This window comes from Achroia grisella, unplaced genomic scaffold (assembly GCF_030625045.1).
Source record: "Achroia grisella isolate CSIRO2021 unplaced genomic scaffold, CSIRO_AGI_Agris_v1 utg808, whole genome shotgun sequence".
Classification (NCBI taxonomy): domain Eukaryota; kingdom Metazoa; phylum Arthropoda; class Insecta; order Lepidoptera; family Pyralidae; genus Achroia; species Achroia grisella.
In genome coordinates this window covers 1,106,789-1,125,062 of record NW_026713029.1, presented here as the reverse complement: position 1 = coordinate 1,125,062, position 18,274 = coordinate 1,106,789, and the positions used below count along the sequence as shown (strand labels likewise).

General features: G+C 32.6%; 3 protein-coding genes across 5 annotated transcripts in view; 2 read left to right on the top strand and 1 right to left on the bottom strand.

The window, feature by feature from the left end:
• The first annotated feature begins 28 nt into the window (after nucleotides 1–28).
• On the top strand, nucleotides 29–6,809 carry LOC131851815 (tubulin gamma-2 chain-like). Its single transcript, XM_059202378.1, has 10 exons — nucleotides 29–216; nucleotides 290–492; nucleotides 1,344–1,490; nucleotides 2,298–2,434; nucleotides 2,991–3,185; nucleotides 3,632–3,752; nucleotides 4,442–4,573; nucleotides 4,937–5,119; nucleotides 5,675–5,861; nucleotides 6,657–6,809. Exons 1-10 carry the CDS (start codon nucleotides 168–170, stop codon nucleotides 6,671–6,673), a joined length of 1,371 nt encoding a protein of 456 aa, XP_059058361.1. The 5' UTR covers nucleotides 29–167; the 3' UTR covers nucleotides 6,674–6,809.
• A 124-nt stretch (nucleotides 6,810–6,933) lies between these two features.
• Nucleotides 6,934–14,280, bottom strand: LOC131851814 (alpha-endosulfine). Of its 3 annotated transcripts, none has more exons than XM_059202376.1 (4): nucleotides 14,182–14,280; nucleotides 13,017–13,063; nucleotides 12,218–12,328; nucleotides 6,934–8,626 (listed from the first exon to the last, which is right to left on the bottom strand). In XM_059202376.1, the coding sequence occupies exons 2-4, from the start codon at nucleotides 13,053–13,055 to the stop codon at nucleotides 8,435–8,437; spliced, it is 342 nt and encodes a 113-aa protein (XP_059058359.1). In that variant the 5' UTR covers nucleotides 13,056–13,063; nucleotides 14,182–14,280; the 3' UTR covers nucleotides 6,934–8,434. The 3 variants fall into 3 exon arrangements, with proteins under 3 accessions (XP_059058359.1, XP_059058358.1, XP_059058360.1); XM_059202375.1 differs by having other exon boundaries at nucleotides 14,077–14,252; XM_059202377.1 differs by lacking the exon at nucleotides 14,182–14,280 and adding an exon at nucleotides 13,833–13,886.
• A 255-nt stretch (nucleotides 14,281–14,535) lies between these two features.
• LOC131851811 (structural maintenance of chromosomes protein 6) overlaps nucleotides 14,536–18,274 on the top strand; it is a 33,701-nt gene continuing 29,962 nt past the window's right edge. Inside the window, exons 1-4 of the mRNA XM_059202372.1 lie at nucleotides 14,536–14,906; nucleotides 15,768–15,926; nucleotides 16,361–16,602; nucleotides 17,298–17,548. Coding sequence (XP_059058355.1) covers nucleotides 14,690–14,906; nucleotides 15,768–15,926; nucleotides 16,361–16,602; nucleotides 17,298–17,548 — 869 coding nt within the window. The 5' untranslated portion in view covers nucleotides 14,536–14,689. The remainder of the gene's footprint in view (nucleotides 14,907–15,767; nucleotides 15,927–16,360; nucleotides 16,603–17,297; nucleotides 17,549–18,274) is intronic.

Sequence of the window (18,274 nt, the reverse complement as noted above, 5' to 3'; positions counted from 1 at the left end):
GCAATTTATTGACAGAAAGGAACACAGAGTAATTTAAGTTGTTGTTTATTATTATTCAATTCATGGCGGTTTAATTCTTTTTATCCACATTAAAGTTGTTAAAAATAAGAAATAATTAATGAGGATAATATAAATTTCTTAACACTATCGATTACAAAACAAGTAAAATGCCTAGTGAAATGATAACACTTCAACTTGGCCAATGCGGCAATCAGAGTAAGTACTTTTGGAATAACTTGATAATTAAATTGTTTCATTCGTCAATTTATTCATAAAATATTAATTACAGTTGGCTTTGAATTTTGGAAACAGCTGTGCATAGAGCATGGCATATCTCCTGAAGGTATACTGGAGGAGTTTGCCTCGGCGGGGTCTGATCGTAAGGACGTGTTTTTCTATCAGGCCGACGATGACCATTACATACCGCGCGCCGTTCTATTGGATTTGGAGCCTCGTGTAATTCACACTATAATGAACTCTCCTTATGCCAAAGTAAGTTTTAACATTTTAAATCCACTGAATTCAATCAATCATGTTTATAATATATTACAGTAAGATCCAGCTTAACACGGTGAATATGTTCCACTAAGTTCCAGCATTAAACGAGGCGCTCTCCGGAATCACTACTATCAATATGTTTATTTTCTTCTCGCTCAGTTAATTCCTTGAGCTCATTATTAGAAAAGCTAGCTGCTGTTTCTTGAACTATTTCCTCAACATCTATCAGTTATATTCTGAATCCCTGGGTTGAAATAAAGGAGTGCTAAATGAGACAGTGTTAAGCGGGGTCTTACTTTATTATCCAGTTTCAAACCTAATTATGCAATTTTTAATATTTAAGAATGCTTGAATGTGCTATTATGGCAAATGATAAAATTAATCATGAACAAGCAACTACACAATGTTTTTCTTGGAAGCTTCCTCATCTAAATTGTTATTGATTGTTTAATACTTATATTATTGAAAACTTTCTTTGCTGTTGAATATAATTTGAACTTTTTTCCTGAATACTGAATATTATACAATTGATACTAAAAAAAATATAAACAGTACATATGTTGTATGTGCAGTGTAAAAATTTGTTTGTTAATACTTTGAATTCATTAATATTTGCAATCAAAGGGAGATAAATTAAATAGAAAACATATATAGTAAATATTTTAAGATTAAAGAAATACTTATATTTCAAGAAGGGTATATTAAGGTTTCTTCAGGTTTGGCAATAAGCATTTGGCAGCCCTAGTGTTTTAGGTGTCCATATGCTACAGTAACTGTTTACCATCACATTAGCCATATGTTCTATTGCCAGCATTGTAGAATAAAAAAAAAATGACTTGTTTCAGCTATATAATCCAGAAAATGTATATTTATCTAAACATGGTGGTGGTGCTGGTAATAATTGGGCTTCTGGGTATGCTCAGGGTGAGAAGTTGAATGAAGAAGTGTTTGATATCATCAACCGTGAAGCAGATGGCAGTGATAATTTAGAGGTAATTAAGTGATATAATTTTATACAATAAATAATAATTGTCATAAGCTGCTAAATTGTTCTACATGAATCAATTATTTTTGATCTGATTTGATTAGAATGGTGTACAATTTTTTCCATCCGTTTATTTCTATTCATAGCCAACCCAAATTTAAGTCAATTACTAAATACATGCTGTTTAAATTTTCTTAGTTAAAGAATATGGCGAGACTGGATTCCCAGTGGAGATTTAAAGGACAACTTTAACGTTTTCTTTCATATTATGTAATCCGTCTTCCAGACTTCCAGTTTTCCAGTCTTACCATGTCACTAAGAAAATTGTATCATATAGCATGATTAGTAATTAACTTAAATTTGGGTTGGCTATGAATAAAGATAAACAGAAGGGAAAATATATTACACCATTTAAATCAAATCAGATCAGTAATAATTTTTTCATGTATATTCATAAATTAGCAGCTTATCAACTCAAGTTTTTTTATATTATTTATTATTTTTTCCTCAGTTCAGTGTACATTTATTATATAGTTAATACATATAAAAAACAATTTTTCTGTGTTTTTGTCTCTCAAAAATCTTTATTAGACTGTTGTTAAGGTTTAGTTGTTTGTGTTAGACATAAACACCTATATAAGTATACAATGTAAATAAACAAGGTTTTAAAAAAATTGGTTGAGATTTTGCTAGTTCTTCTCAATTGAATATATATACTGAACTGGACAGTAGAGGAAAGCAACAAACTGTATGTTTTCATATATTTTCGAAAAAAAATGAAATAAACTATATGAATTGTTTTATTGTTTGTCAGGGTTTTGTGCTGTGTCATTCAATTGCTGGTGGTACGGGCTCGGGTATGGGCTCCTACATACTGGAGCACCTCTCAGACAGATTCCCAAAGAAGCTTGTGCAAACATACAGTGTATTCCCTAATTTGGATGAAATAAGGTGCATATTGTGTTATTTTATTTAATACTTAATATTCAAAACTGTCCCTTAGTGTTCTCCCGAAATTGTTGGTTTCAAGGTCTATAATAATTTATTGTACAATTCTCACTCAACTCTTTAAAATAAGGTGCATATTGTATAATTTTACTTGATCAGTTAAGAATATTTTTTTTTAAATGATGACTTTATAACAAAAATAGCATAAGATACATTCTGTCAAAAACCGTCCTGCCGTTTCACAGATTACCAAGAACAAATAGACACACAGAAAAATACTATACATACATCAAAAAATTTATTTAAAAATGCTTTTTTATATAGTAGTTATACACAGTTTCATTATACATAGTTTCATATGCGTTTAGTGAAACACTATTAATTTGAAATTACAAACAGACATTTCAATTTCATATATTTGTCAAAGCTCGTCCATTTATCATGTGAGGCTCGCTCTCGGAGAAGGCGGGATGGGGATTCGAATCACGAAATATTACAAAGGGGAGCAGTAAAGCATCACGTGATTAACGGACGGTCTAATTGTGTATGTATGTTTCAGTGATGTGGTAGTCCAGCCCTACAACTCGCTGTTGACTCTGAAGCGATTGACAGAGAGTGCTGATTGCGTCATGGTGCTTGACAACACGGCACTGAACCGCATCGCCAGCGACCGCCTGCACATACAAAACCCTTCATTTGCACAGATAAACACACTCGTGTCCACCATTATGAGTGCCAGTACCGCCACTCTCAGGTATATGGCAACATTTATTATTACTAAAACGAAATATTTTCATTTTGCTTAATATGATATTATTTACTTTCTTTATTTCAAAGAGCAACACACAAGTTTCTTGCTCATTCTTCTTGTGATAAATCTGCGTTCGGAATTAGTAGAATAAAATATAGGACTATTTAAAAGTGCTTGTATTGAGTCATCACAAGAAGAATGAGCAAGGGACTTGTGTATTGCTCTTTTAAATAAATGTTATTTTAAATACATAATTACACAACAACAAGTAGCATGCGATAATGAACATTGAAACTGCTACGAACTACCTTCCAGCACTAATACATACTCAAAATAATGCAACCAACTGTTTGAGTAACTAAGTAAGGGTAAATCAGTCGTAGTGTTTAGATTAGACCAGTCCTCTCAAGCGGCACTGTATTAATGATTATAATTTTATTTGTAAACAGGTATCCGTCATACATGAACAACGATTTGATCAGTTTGGTGGCGCCGTTAATACCTACCCCGCGGTTACACTTCCTCATGACTGGCTACACCCCACTGTCGGCCGACCACGAGCTTAATACCGTATGTTACCACATTTTATGATAGTTATGATGCCCTCGGCGATCTAATGGTTTAGGATACCGCTTTACTTCCGATTTCTGGTCTGATTTTCTGGTCGCGGGTTTGATTCCTCACACGGTTGTATTCATCATGAGTATGATTGATTGCATTGGTCTGGGTGTATTCTATGTGTATTATATATGTATTAACAAAAAAAGGTATGTAACTATTTATATTTGTTTAGTACGCATAACACAAGCTCTATTTAGAATGGGACTAGATGGCGCTGTGTGAATTGTCCAGGCTATTATAATTAGGAAACGTCACTGAATGCAGTTGTTTCTTGTTTTAGCATGTGTAATAGCTGAACTATATCATGACAAATTTAGCACAAAGCTGATTGAGTTGGTGGCTCACCTTCAATAGCAGTGATGCTGTGACAGGATATGGACGTGTAATATCTAATCGTTGAAGGTTTTCTCGTGAGACTACAGCATGGGGTTTTTAAAGAAGGATGTAGTAACATTATTTAAGGGGAGGCAAACTTTTGGTATATTTTGTTAATGGTATAGTTATGTTTTTTAAGGGTAGCAATCCTCATTCCTTGTTGTTCTAATCTGCGATATCTCTTTAGTCTTTCCATGTATAATGTAACACTGAGTAAAATTCATCTGAAGATATTATAAATTCAATTGCATTATATTTTCTAGGCTCCAAAGATTCGAAAAACGACAGTTTTAGATGTAATGCAGAGACTGCTTCAGCCAAAGAATATGATGGTATCGCTTAGTCCAGACAGAACTAACCAACACTGCTATATTTCAATACTGAACATAATACAGGTAAATAAAATTAATATGTATCTAGTCTAGTCTTGCTTTCAAGAAAGTACATGTTCTAGAAGATGTTTAATTTGCAGGACATAACAGAACAATAGAAGAGAATCGGAAATAAGTAGTTTTCATACCTAATATAAATATGGTATTGTATAGGTATGGGTGTCTTCTATGTATAATATATATTTGTTTACAAAAAAAGTACTTATTTATATCAGTTGTCTTGTACCCATAACACAAGCTCTGCTTAGCTTGGTGCTGTGTGATTTGGCAATTTTGTGAAATATTAATATTAATATATTTACTCCATTTCTTAACTAATAACCCATGACAATGACAATTATTAAAACAGTATGTGTAAATTGTCAGGGGGAGGTGGATCCGTCGCAGGTGCACAAGTCGTTGCAACGCATTCGCGAGCGTAAGCTGGCCTCGTTCATCCCGTGGGGGCCCGCCTCCATACAGGTGGCGCTCTCCCGCCGCTCGCCCTACGTGCACGCTTCACACAAGGTCTCCGGCCTTCTCCTTGCCAACCACACCAACATATCATCGGTGAGATTTTTATATGATTCTATATTGCATATGGCATTCTCTACCAGCTAACATCAGGCGGCGTTCATGTAAAATACAATATGTTATTTAATATTTTCATGCATTCATTAATTATTACTCCAAACTATTAGTCAATCTGACCTTAATCTTTATATGTAAAAATTACGTGTCACGTTGTTTGTCCGCCATGAACTTCTAAACTACTAAACAGATTGCAAATTTCATTTGCACATTATGTGCAATTTGATCCAACTTGATCTTAATTTTACGTCTTAATTAATAGTCGCAATATTATTTTATTCAAGAACCTTAACCCCAGCAATGCGTGGCCGGGTCTGCTAGTGTTATATAAATAAATTACGATATCATTTTTTTACATACCACAATGGTGGCAAACTATCGACTGATTCTGAGTTCCTTACAGTTTTTGCATCGTTTAGTCAAGCAAAAGTAATATAACTATGCAAAGATAAATATAGCTAATATTATTTAAGACATCTGAATGATTTATTATCGTAACTCCGGCTGATTAATCATATTTTCTGGTATTTTCAGCTATTCGACAGATGCCTGCAGCAGTTCGATAAGCTACGTAAGCGTGAAGCGTTCCTCGAGGTGTTCCGTAAGGAGCCCATGTTCAAAGACTCGCTAGAGGAGTTCGACGAGTCGCGAAGCGTGGTTGACGATCTAGTCCAGGAGTACCAGGCGGCCGCAACACCGGACTATGTACATTGGAATCCAGGTAAGGTGTTATGGATGATAATGGAATAGCCCACCTGCCTGCGCTAGCGGTTTACGATGGCTGGTACCCCGCCATGGTGGAGTGAATCTGCCTGACTGGATCTCATGCTTATCCTATCGTGGAGGGTGATAGGATAAGCATAAGATCCAGTCAGATATCCCATCATGGTAATGGGGTTATTAGTTCACATTACTACAGTTCCTTTCCCCCCATTCAGGTATAGTCATGTTTCTAGGCCTAAACAGAATCCTGTACGGTGAACATACCCATGTAGTCAGCCATTCTGTATTAAATGTAAAATCTATATTAATATGATAAAGAGTAAATTATGTCTGATTGAAAGAAAAAATAATACTTGGTCTATTTTAAAGAATATTTCACCTACAAAAGGCAATTTATTAATTTATTTTATTAGAATTTTAATTGTTTGTAATAAGTAAAGGTGTCAAGTCTCCTATCCTATAATTTCACTGGTAACCCCTCCATGATACTTAGATATATTCCACACGCTATAGGATATACCATAAGTTACTTAATATAGGACTAGTTTTATATAAAAAGGGTTGAGTTATCGGAGTTTACTAGCATTTTAGGATCTTGTGTTCTTGTACACGTCGATAATGTAAGGCATTATCGATTTGGATGAGATTTGCGAACCTTACCCGATTTGAAAGTCAAGTGACGTGTCGAAGAAACGTGTCTAACGTTTAGGACAGGTGCTCCATTTGGTTGAGCAATTATATCATAATATCACCATCATAAAAACTCATTCATATTTGAAATTATTGGTTTCAGAGAGCAGTCAAATATAACAAGAACTGTAACTAAAGTATGGAATTATATTGACATTACCAGAATCTCAGAGGATGTAAAGAGATTCCAAGCGGAATAAGTTGAATAATGTATACTTACAACTTGTTATCTTATGTTAAACAAAGTGCCATTTATCACTGATCAATGTAACTAAAATTAATAATCTCATTTTGTTAATCTCTAACAACGACTCGACAAGAGCCATTAACTCTTCAACAAAAGGTTGCACAGATAAATAAATACTACGTTATTTTTACCAAGAATTTATTTTATTTTTAATAGCTAACTTTTTAACATCCCTTAATCTTCCGTACCATACATATCACACCTGTGCGGAAATCACACATTTTTAAAAGCGTCCCTGCGCTTCTGTTGCCTCCAACAATCTGGAGCTGGTTATGTAGAAACAGATGGATATGATGTGAAAAAAAAATACAGAATAGACATCGATCGACCGAAGCTAACAAAACAAATATGTTAACTATTAGTAGTAGCATATTTTTTATAAAAATAAATTCGTTTCATAATAATAATGACTAAAACTAAATCGCACTTGTGTTCTACTCTTCACAGTGCAGACCAATGGGGCCTAGATATTTTATCACTATCAATACTAATTATGGCCTTAATATACAGGGATCGATTACATTTTTTTTCAATCGTATTTTTAAATCATGTATATGATTACACAATCTCGGTATTTCAAAAAGATAAAAAACTACAGCTTTGACAGTCTGATTGTAATTTGAAGACTGTGATTAATGTTAAAGTCTGGTATAAATTATACTGGTACATTTGGCTGTAATAGAACGAATGAAGATGCGATTATTATACATACAATAATATTATAGATAGTGCATTAGTGTGTCAAATTCATGTGCAATACTGACAAGTGCGGGACAGAGATGAGCTTGCATTGAGTATTATATGAAGCGGCGTTGAGACATTCTTCCCTTGAAAGTGAAACGTAGTCTGTGCCACGTCCACCCACATAGCATTCTTGGCACAAACTTGACATACTATAGACATATAGTTTAAGTAATTTAAAAATGATCCCTTGTATGTTTAAATCTCCCATTATTGTATAGGCAATTCAATCAAAAGACATTTCTCCATGCTATAAAAATAATATTACACCTCTTATCACTAATGCAGTTCTCGGAAAAAAAACAAACCATAGATGACAGCTTGCTAGGTACAGGATGCATGTCAAATTGTAACAGGGCAAGTTACATAAGTATCAATATAATTTTTATGATTTATTAACGTTTATACAGATCCTTTAAGAAATCTCATAGTTACAGAATGGATTATCTTTTATGATATACAAGTTATACATTTATTGAGACATCATAATATGATATTTTTGTAGTAGTTATTACAATTTACTAAAAACGATGCAAACCAGCAAAACTACTAGGCTAAAACTTGACAACTGCATTATTGAATACAACTCATACATTCAAACACCCCGTCACACTCAACTATAGCTAATTTTTATTTTTACACATTAATATAACAGTTGCACTTATAAAAGTTTTGTTAAAATTTCAACACAGAATGCTAAATAAGAACAAAACATACACATAGTCAATATCAAATATATCTGGTGCCATCAAGTAAAGACAATGTGATGAAACCTAAACTAACACAAATGCTTAGAATGGTGCTGACACTGATAGGATCAAAAGCAATGCATTGTGTTGTATTAGCAAAATTAAAAGTTAAAGACAGGGCTTGATGCCTATTTGTGGACAGGGCTAGGAAGTCTGACTGGGCGGCTGGAACTTGGGTTGGATGATAGACGTCTTGCGAACGGGGACTGTCTCTGGCGTTGGTATGGCGTCGCCGGTGGGCAACTTCGCAGGAATGGCCGGCGTTTTGAATGGAGCCGCTAAATTGCTCGGCCTCTGTTTTGCCATTTGATAATCACCAGAGTCGAAGAACTTTTGCTGAAATATAATAGGAAATATATAAGTTATGAACTATTATTTACTAAGTTTCAGTTTTTATGCCTATTAGACTAATGGACTATTTAAAAATAGAATGTCAATTTGGACTGCCCCTGGACTGGAATGAATAATACTATGGACACATCGCCTACCTCTATTTTGTCCTCTGAGTCCAGTTCCCCTGGGATCTCCACAGATTCTCCTTAGAAATTATTATGGTAAATTCATAATGAGTTTTGCAGGACGAGGGTAAACCTTTTTCGTCATTAATATCCACAAGAAAAGAAAAAAAACCAGACAAAGTATCATAATATTTTATGATTTACACAGAATTGTTACTATTTTACTACTGATAATATATATACTCCTACAAAAAAAACTGTTTTTTTAATTTGTATCTTTCCTATATATTAGTCTTACTACTAGTATTACTGTAGTCTCTGGTTTAAAATGTGCATATTACCTTATGCACATTTTAAACCAGAGACTATTGCATAAATCACAGACAACAATGTAAGTATTTTTAATTGCTAGGTAAAAGAAATATAATCATGCAAAATGTACACAAAATGTACACTCACAAAGTGACTGTCTTTCGATTAGCAACCTGGAACATCAATGGATTGACTCCAAACCAACACGACGTAGCTATACTGCTGAACGAATACAAGCTTGACATAATTATGATCACTGAACTCACTGCACAAACTTTAGCAATGTAAAATTTAAAGGCTACTGCACTTACTTGACTAACCACCCAGATGGTACCTCTCATGGTGGAACTGCAATTGTAATCCGAGAAACTATTAAACACCATGTAATGGCAAATTACGAAACTGAACATATTCAGGCAACTACAGTAGCAGTGGAAGACAAACATGGCTTCTTTAACATCTCTTCTATATACTGCCCACCCAGACATAAAATAGATGAGGAGAGCTTCTCCCAATTCTACAGCACTCTTGGAGGAAGATTTATTGCAGGAGGTGATTATAATGCAAAACACACATACTATATACAACTTAAATCAAGTGCATAACTTGACATCCATCTCTACCGGGGAACCAACATACTGGCCATCTGATCCACACAAAATGCCAGACTTACTGGATTTTTTTATGATTAAAGGAATGTCTCAGCATTACTTTAAAGCGGAGACATGTCTGGACAGTTCATCTGATCACAGCCCTGTTATCTTAACTGTTAGTGTTAACATAATAGTTCGGGAAAGACCAGAAATCATCTGTAATAAAAATATAGACTGGGACTCATTCAGAGAACATATAGAGAAAAACTTAATGCTGAATATCTCATTAAATACTATCAACGAAATTGAAGAAGCTACTAAATATATAACAACTATGATCCAGGAAGCTTGCTGGAGAATTGTACCCCACATCTAAAATACCAGAAGCATTTACAAACTGGTCACTCGAAATAAAAAATAAAATTCTCGAGAAACGTCGTTTACGTCGTACGTGGCATCGAAGCAGATGTGCTGAAGATAAAACTATTTTAAATAGAGCTATTGTGGAACTAAGAACAATGATACAGGAGCACAAAAACTACACATTACAGCGAAAATTAGAGGCACTGACGCCTACTGTTTCTACAGATTACTCATTATGGAAATATACGAAATCATTTAAAAGACCACAACAAACCAAGCCTCCCATAAGAACAAAAAACAATATCTGGGCTAGAACAAGTAAAGAAAAGGCCAATATTTTTGCCAAACACCTATCTGAGGTATTCATCCCGAATCACGTACCTAATGAGGGATTTGAGAACAATGTGAATTCAGTCCTAAACCAAGATCTACAATTAGACCTCCCAACAAAGCCTGTAACAGTACGAGAGCTTTGGAGGACCATAAAGTCTCTTAAAGATAAAAAGGCTCTGGTTTTGATCTTCTCACCAAAGAAGTGCTATGCCAATTGCCAAGAAAAGCTGTAATTTTCCTAACCATTCTGTTTAATGGTATTATAAGAGTTCAGCACTTTCCAGAGCTATGGAAGGTCTCAACCATCACCATGATACACAAACCTGGAAAACCTTCTCAGGAAGCCGCATCCTATAGACCCATTAGCCTCCTTCCAATCTTGTCCAAGCTTTTTGAGAAGATACTTCTGCGAAGAATCCATTCTCAACTTGCACAAAAAAATTATTCCTGATCACCAGTTCGGTTTCCGGCATCAACACTCAACTGTGGAACAGGTTCACAGGGTCTGTGATAGAATTCGAATGACTCTCGAAAACAAAGAATACTGTTCGGCTGCTTTTCTTGACATACAGCAAGCTGTTCGATCGTAATATAAAATCAGTAACTCACACAGTTATTACCTCCTACTACGATCTTACCTGCTACAAAGACTCTTTCAGGTAAGGGAATCTGGAGAAACATCATCATTCTATGAGATCAAAGCTGGAGTGCCACAGGGGTCAATTCTCGGTCCTATGTTATACCTCATCTATAGCGGACATTCTGGAAGTGAAAGGTGTCACTATAGCCACCTTTGCGGATGATACTGCATTGCTAGCTAGTAATAAAACACCTGACATGGCTTCAACCATTCTCCAGAATGGCCTGGATCACACCTATAGGTGGTTGCAAAGATGGAAAGTCAAGACCAGCATTACAAAATCTGTCCAAGTCACCTTTACTCTAAAACGTGGAAATTGTCCACCAGTAAGATTGGATTTATTGAAAAGAAAATAATTAATGATTATGCTCTACCACATAAGGACAATGTTAAGTATCTTGGAGTACACCTTGACCGCCGTTTGAATTGGAGGGAACATATTAAAACCAAGAGAGAATGCTTAATGATTCGCTTTAAAAACCTTTACTGGCTTATGGGTCGAAATACAAAACTGTCTATTGACAATAAACTACTGATTTATAAGTCCATTCTAAAACCTGTATGGACATACGGCATACAACTTTGGGGAAGTGCGTCAAAGTAAATGTTAACATCAAACCCAAAATATTATACTGATATCGGGTGTCCCTTGGTACATCACCAACAACGAAATTCACAAGGAACTCCTGACAGTAAAAGAGGAGATCCTCAATTGTAAAGAAAAATATAAAAAGCAACTATGTAACCACCCAAATCAACTGGCTGCTCAATGACTACAAATAATTTACCCCAAGCGACTAAAAAGAAGCGACATTTAATGTTTGCATTGCTTAAGGAGTAGATTCGCCCGTGGGGTGGACACTTTTCTTAATCCCACACCCAAAAAATCTGCTCATAGTTCCGGGATATGATTGCAGACAGGAAAAGAGTTTTTAAAAAAAAAAATTATGCAAAATGTATAGTAAAATCCACAACTATCTACTACTCATCTACATGATATGTATCAACTATCAGCTACATGATAAGACCGCCTTTAGCACATCAAATACTTTGTTAAGTATAATTGTTGTATTATATATTATATCTTTGCGTAGAATAAAAAGTTAATAAATCAATAAAAACATAGTGATGTTATTTATTGATAGCTAGACATTACACAATCTATGTCATAAGAGAGTTTAACTAGAAACAGTAACAATGTCTGACAGTAGTAAAACAAAATATTTACCCCTTTAGCTAGTCTCTTCTGTAGAAATGCGGAGTGTCCCCCAGGGCCTCTCATAGCATTCGGAAATTTGGCTTTTAGTTTGGCCTCTTCCAGTTTCTCCAACTCTTTTGGCTGTAATTGAAATCACTCATAATTTATTATCATCAGACTTCAAAAAGTAGAAAATAGTCAATTGTAAATGTATGGCCTGGTAAGTCTTACAGTAAATTAAAGTAATCTCTACAATAGTGGTCATTATTTATACATAAAATTAGAAAAGTCATGAGATCTCACTACATTTTATTTATTTTTATTGAGTTTGTGCCAATAAACATAAACAAAACATGGTAAGATCCAATCCAAGCAATATATCAGCAATGCTCAAATAAAAATCTATTTGATTACTTTTTTAATCCACATCTAATTTGTCATGATATAACTTACACTAATATCTGTTTTTAAATTATGAAACATGTTTTTTCATACATTACAATGTAAAATATATGCATGTGGATTATTAGTAACTAGCCGTGCCTGCAATTTCACCTGCATGAAATTTATAATTTAACACATAGGCGTGTTGTTTTGATGTATAAGCTATATTACTGTAAGGTTTCATCAAAATCCGTTCAGTATTTATGCATGAAAAAGTAACAAACATGCATACATCCATCTCTCTAACCATACTCACAAACTTTCGTGTTTATAATATTAATATAATTATAAACCTGCACAGATTACATTATCAACATGTATATAAAGAAAGTTGAAATAAAATATGAAATTGTATTCATAATATGAATTATAATATGCAACTTACATCTTTTGGTGGTTCATTTTGATCTGATGAGTCACTCATTGCGATTACTGAAACAAATTAATTTTAAGATACAGTAGGTATTTTGTTAGCTGATATGAAATCTATAGAAAACATTTACCCCAACTAACTCTTATTTAATTAACTGTAATAACTGAATTATATTATCATACTGGTTTTTCATTTGCACTATTATTTAGATGCAGAGATTCCCAGGCTAAGTGGAGATGGTTTTATGATACAATACTAGAAAACAGTAAGTCTGTTTCAAAAAGTGATATAAATAAAAATAAAGTTCAAAGGTAGATTTGAAATTGCAATAGAATTCAAATTGAATTTAATATATGAGCTATTTTACACATAGAGATGTAAAAATTACCAAGTGGACATTGAAAAAAATTGAGTTGAGTAAATAGTGACACTAAATAAAAAGCTCCTCTGAAGTTGGCCTATGATCCAAGTTGTATTTCGTGATCATGAATACCCATCCTTTATTATACAAGAGTAAAGATGCACTTTCAGCAGCACCAGAGACATCATAAACAAAGGTAGGTTAGGTTGTTTAAATTGTAAAAACTCAACAAATAATCATTTCCGCATCTTAATATTAATGCAAGTAGAAATTGACATAATATAATATGTAATAAAGATAAAGGAAAATTTTAGAAAAACAAATGTATTAAAATACATTCAGGTGAACATTTGGCAACTAATAAAGAATTGCTTCTTCTAATTTAATAAATATATTAATATTAATGTTTCACGTATGCACAATAGGAATGGAGAATGAATGTTTCCGGTTAATTTGCTTCTACTTACAATTTTAAATTAACAGAAATTATTGTTTGTTTACACTTTCAGCAATCACATGTGATTGACTGTCATTATCAACAGTAACAAGTAGTTTAATTGCTTTATGAGCTAGGAGAACTAAAAACTAATATATAAAATCAGAAATAATGTAGTGAGTACATTTAGAGGGTAGAAAGTTATCTAAAAATACTTGTACATCGCAGATTGCAGGTGGATAATTGAAGTGCAGACTAATACGAAAGTTGTTTACCTTGAAATATTTCGGCAAGTGCAAATTCTTTTAAAAGAATTATATTTAGTTAATATTATAGTTTAGGAAATTGACAACGAAAAATAAAATTCGAATAATACGCACGTTTATCAGTTATTTTCCAAAAAATAATGATGGGATTATTAAACAGTCAATTGTCACAAATAAAAATGGCGTTTGTTTTATTTTTTTTCTGTGATTGGAAGCATTACATTGTCCAAATAATAATTTGTCAATTAATAAAAATAAATAGTCACTTTATGCGTTTTTTAGATTATTATAAGTCTTTATAAATTTAACACAATATCTCCTATTTTGGGTTGTGTAACATTAAAGAAAACTAAAAAAAAACCAATATTTCATATTATACATATTGTATTGTATATCCTGTGGACCAGTGTAAGAGATGAGTGATGGAAGACATCAAATATCTTTATTACTGTCTGTGACTGTCACTGTCACTGTTGCGGTGTGTGTGTTGTATACTTTTGTTATTTTGTGTTATTTTTGATCTGTGATTGTAACAGAGTTTGAATTGCTTATATTATTATCTTTTAGATAACGAACAAATTAAGGTATTTTTATTTTATATCTTTCTTTAGATCTTTCTAAAATGGAAGAGGATATAATCGAGGAGGATGTGGATGGTTCAATTCATAGTATTCATGTTCGCAATTTTTTTTGCCATGATAATTTAGAAATTACTATGAATAAAAATGTGAACTTTATTGTTGGTCGCAATGGTAGCGGAAAAAGTGCTATCCTGGCGGCCCTAGTCGTCGGTTTAGGAGGCAGAGCTTCTGCTACTAACAGAGGCAGCAGTTTAAATTGTAAGTTGTGTTAATAATGTTTCTAATTAGGGCAAGGTGTGAGGAACTAGAATATAGGACTTCCTGGAAATTATTATGCTAAATTCCTGGAGTAGTTGCCATGATGAGCTAATCTGAATTCATCCTTATCTAATTATCTGCTGGGCCCCCACCTACCAGCAGGTTGATTAGCTTTACTGCAGGCGGGTGAATCCTATCATCTATGAAAAAGAAAATTCCACAACTAAATATTTCTTGCTTGAAAATGAATAGTGATCATAAAATTTTACCAAATTGACACCTAGCTTTATGAAGTGTCATATGTGATCTGTATTGTTTGTCCTTTATAAAACATGTAGCATTGATTAATAAAATAGTTTTTGCTTAAAAATAAAACATTATGAAATGTAAAAATAACATCTTAGCTCAGTAAAATGTAAAGACAAAAATTATTTGAACACTGGCACTCCACTTTTTCAACCTTCAACAATGTATTGTGCAAGTATTCATAAGATGATTATAAACTACTTGTGCCCGTATTTCACCCGTGTAAAATTTATAGCCTATGTGTTATTCTGATGTATAAGCTATGTTATTGTAAAGTTTCATTAAAATCCATTCCCTAGTTTTTGTGTGAAAGAGTAACATACATCTATCCATACTTACAACCTTTCTTGTTTATAATATTAGTGAGATAATGTACAGATAAAGTTGCAAATAACAATGTAGTATAAAATTGAATCTGAATACTGAATGAAACTAAACATTTAATGGTCTGTTTTCAATTTTCATTTAACGGTCATATTTTAGTATATATAAAGTCTACAATGAACAATATTATGTTTTCATTACAGTCTTTCAGCATGTAATTTATAATTTCAGCTCTTATAAAGAAAGGTGCTAATTCGGCTACAATAGAAATAAAAATAAATAATAGCAGTGAAAAGGCGTACAAACCGAATCTGTATGGAGACTATATAACTATTGTAAGGCACATTAATGCTTCTGGTGGATCCAATTACAAAGTGAAATCAGAGACAGGTAACTATATTAAATAAATTCTTAATTAATTTATGATAAACAAAAATTTATTTTTTTTCCCAACAATAAAAGAGTCAACAAAACAAGAAAATTATTTTTACTATAATAATTATTTATAGTTGATTGATTACATACTAATTCATTTCAAATTGTAACCACTGTAATAAATGTGATGATCCTTATTACATCAGCTATCTACCAAAAAAAGTCCCGTCAAAATGGTCCAGCCATTTCAGAGATTAGCCGGAACAAACAGATAGATAGACAGACAGACAAAAATTTTGATAATGATATTTTGGTGTATGTACCGTATTTATATTCATATGCATGTAGCCAAAAATTGTTATTTCAATATTACAAACAGATACTCCAATTTTATTTATATTTATAGATGTATATATAATAATAATTTGGTATATGTTATTGCTTTATAGGTGAAGTAATATCAACAAAATTTGAAGAAGTTAATGCTATAATACTAGCTCATGATATACAAGTGGACAATCCAATATCAGTACTGAATCAGGATGATGCCAGGAGCTTCCATGCATCAGATTCTAAGAAAAAGTACTCCCTCTTTAGAAAGGCTACAAATTTGGACCAGACAGAAACAAATTATATCAGGGCTTTGGAGAATTGTAACAAAGCAGTTAATATATGGAATAGAAAGAATGAGGTAAATACCCACTAACAGTTTATTACTTTTATGCTAGAACCCACTTAGGTTTTGTGTTATCAACTTATCACATAATTTTATTAAGTAAAATATACCTTTGTCTTTGAGTTGGTCTTGAATTATTTTTAACTGGTGACCCATCCTGGCTTCCTCACGAATACATTACAAATCTTTAAAATTCTCGCCACTTTCTATACTATAACATGCATGTATTATACATATAAATCTTCCCCTTGAATCACTCTATCTATTGCTCAGAATTGCATTAAAATCTGTTGCGTAATTTAAAAGATATAAGGGAACAGATAGTGCCAGCGTCCTTGTTTTTTACTATGTAAAAATTAGTTCTGCTCATTTCACAATTCATTAAACATCATAGAGTTCAAAATTCATATAGAATTTTTAATTTTATAGAATAACTTTATTGGATTGGGTATATATGAAATCCCATGTGTTGTAACTAGCTAATAAGAAATGCATTTTATATTCTCAATTTGTATTTAAATTATTATTCTTTTGTTATTTCATTCTATTATTTTCAATACTAACCAAAATATATATTTTCTTCTTATACCTAGTCTTTATTCCTTTACCTATATACAAATATAATAAAACTACAATATCATGCATAATTAAAATTAGAATATTAAGAATTCCAACTTATCGTTATAATAAATCGAACCATTTCTCTTCAGTCGTGTATAGAATTAGAAAAAGAATATAAAAAATGGAAGCAAAGTCATGAACAACTGCAGTCAAAAGACGAGATTGAAGCAAAGAAGCTGGCTCTACAGAATGAATATTATTGGAGTGAGATAGCTGAGTTTGAGCGTGAGGCGACAATAGTGCAGACTCAATACGACAGACAGCAGGAGAGGATCAATAAGCTGGCCGAAAAACTGAGCACCATTAATGAACACTTTGGAAGTAACACTGAAGTAATTGAGTAAGTTTTTACAAATTTACGGTTAGAATTGATTTAGTTTTTATTTTTCTCCAAATGTGATTTTGTTTCATCACATATTGTAAAATAAATGTACATTAATGTGAAGTAAAAGATATAAGATAACATACCCTATGTCCATTCTCATACTTTTATCTTTTAAATTTTTACGCCAAATGTAAAGAGCCACGACAGTCAGTTGTTTAGTTCTGAAAAATTAAAGCAAACAAACATTCACTCGCATTTGTAATATTAATATGGAAGTCTATATTACTCAAAGTAATTTAAAATACTAATTTTTTTAATTGGTCTTATAGTTTTGAGTTTTTTTACAAACATTTAAAAAGATATCATAGAAAATGAGGCATGTTTTTAAGATAACAGAGCAGTTTAATATAGCAGAGCGGAGTTACTGAATTAGAAGAAGAATTGGTAATGAAAACAATAGGCAAAAAGAACAAATTTACAAAACTGCCCGTGAATATAATTCTATATCTAAAAAAAATAAACATATTTTCTCTTTATAATATTAGTGTCCATTTCATAATTTGTATTATATTTTTACTGAATGGTTTTATAACATTTTGTTTAATTCTACTACCATAAAAACAAAATAATAGAATAGAATAGAATAGAAAATAGAATAGAAAATCATTTATTATATAAACTTAATTTAAGCACTTTTAATAGTCATAACAATTTGTTTTTTATCTACCACTCGTTCGATGT

What these genes read in the sequence shown, in the direction of transcription:
- LOC131851814 (XM_059202376.1), bottom strand. Translation starts at nt 13,055, where the DNA reads ATGAGTGACTCATCAGATCAAAATGAACCACCAAAAGAT. An exon ending in AAAATGAACCACCAAAAGAT is followed by an intron (nt 12,329 to 13,016) that starts GTAAGTTGCATA and finishes TTTCAATTACAG; the next exon opens with CCAAAAGAGTTGGAGAAACT. An exon ending in AGAAGAGACTAGCTAAAGGG is followed by an intron (nt 8,627 to 12,217) that starts GTAAATATTTTG and finishes ATTATATTTCAG; the next exon opens with CAAAAGTTCTTCGACTCTGG.
- LOC131851815 (XM_059202378.1), top strand. Translation starts at nt 168, where the DNA reads ATGCCTAGTGAAATGATAACACTTCAACTTGGCCAATGCGGCAATCAG. An exon ending in GCCAGTACCGCCACTCTCAG is followed by an intron (nt 3,186 to 3,631) that starts GTATATGGCAAC and finishes ATTTGTAAACAG; the next exon opens with GTATCCGTCATACATGAACA. An exon ending in CCGACCACGAGCTTAATACC is followed by an intron (nt 3,753 to 4,441) that starts GTATGTTACCAC and finishes TATATTTTCTAG; the next exon opens with GCTCCAAAGATTCGAAAAAC.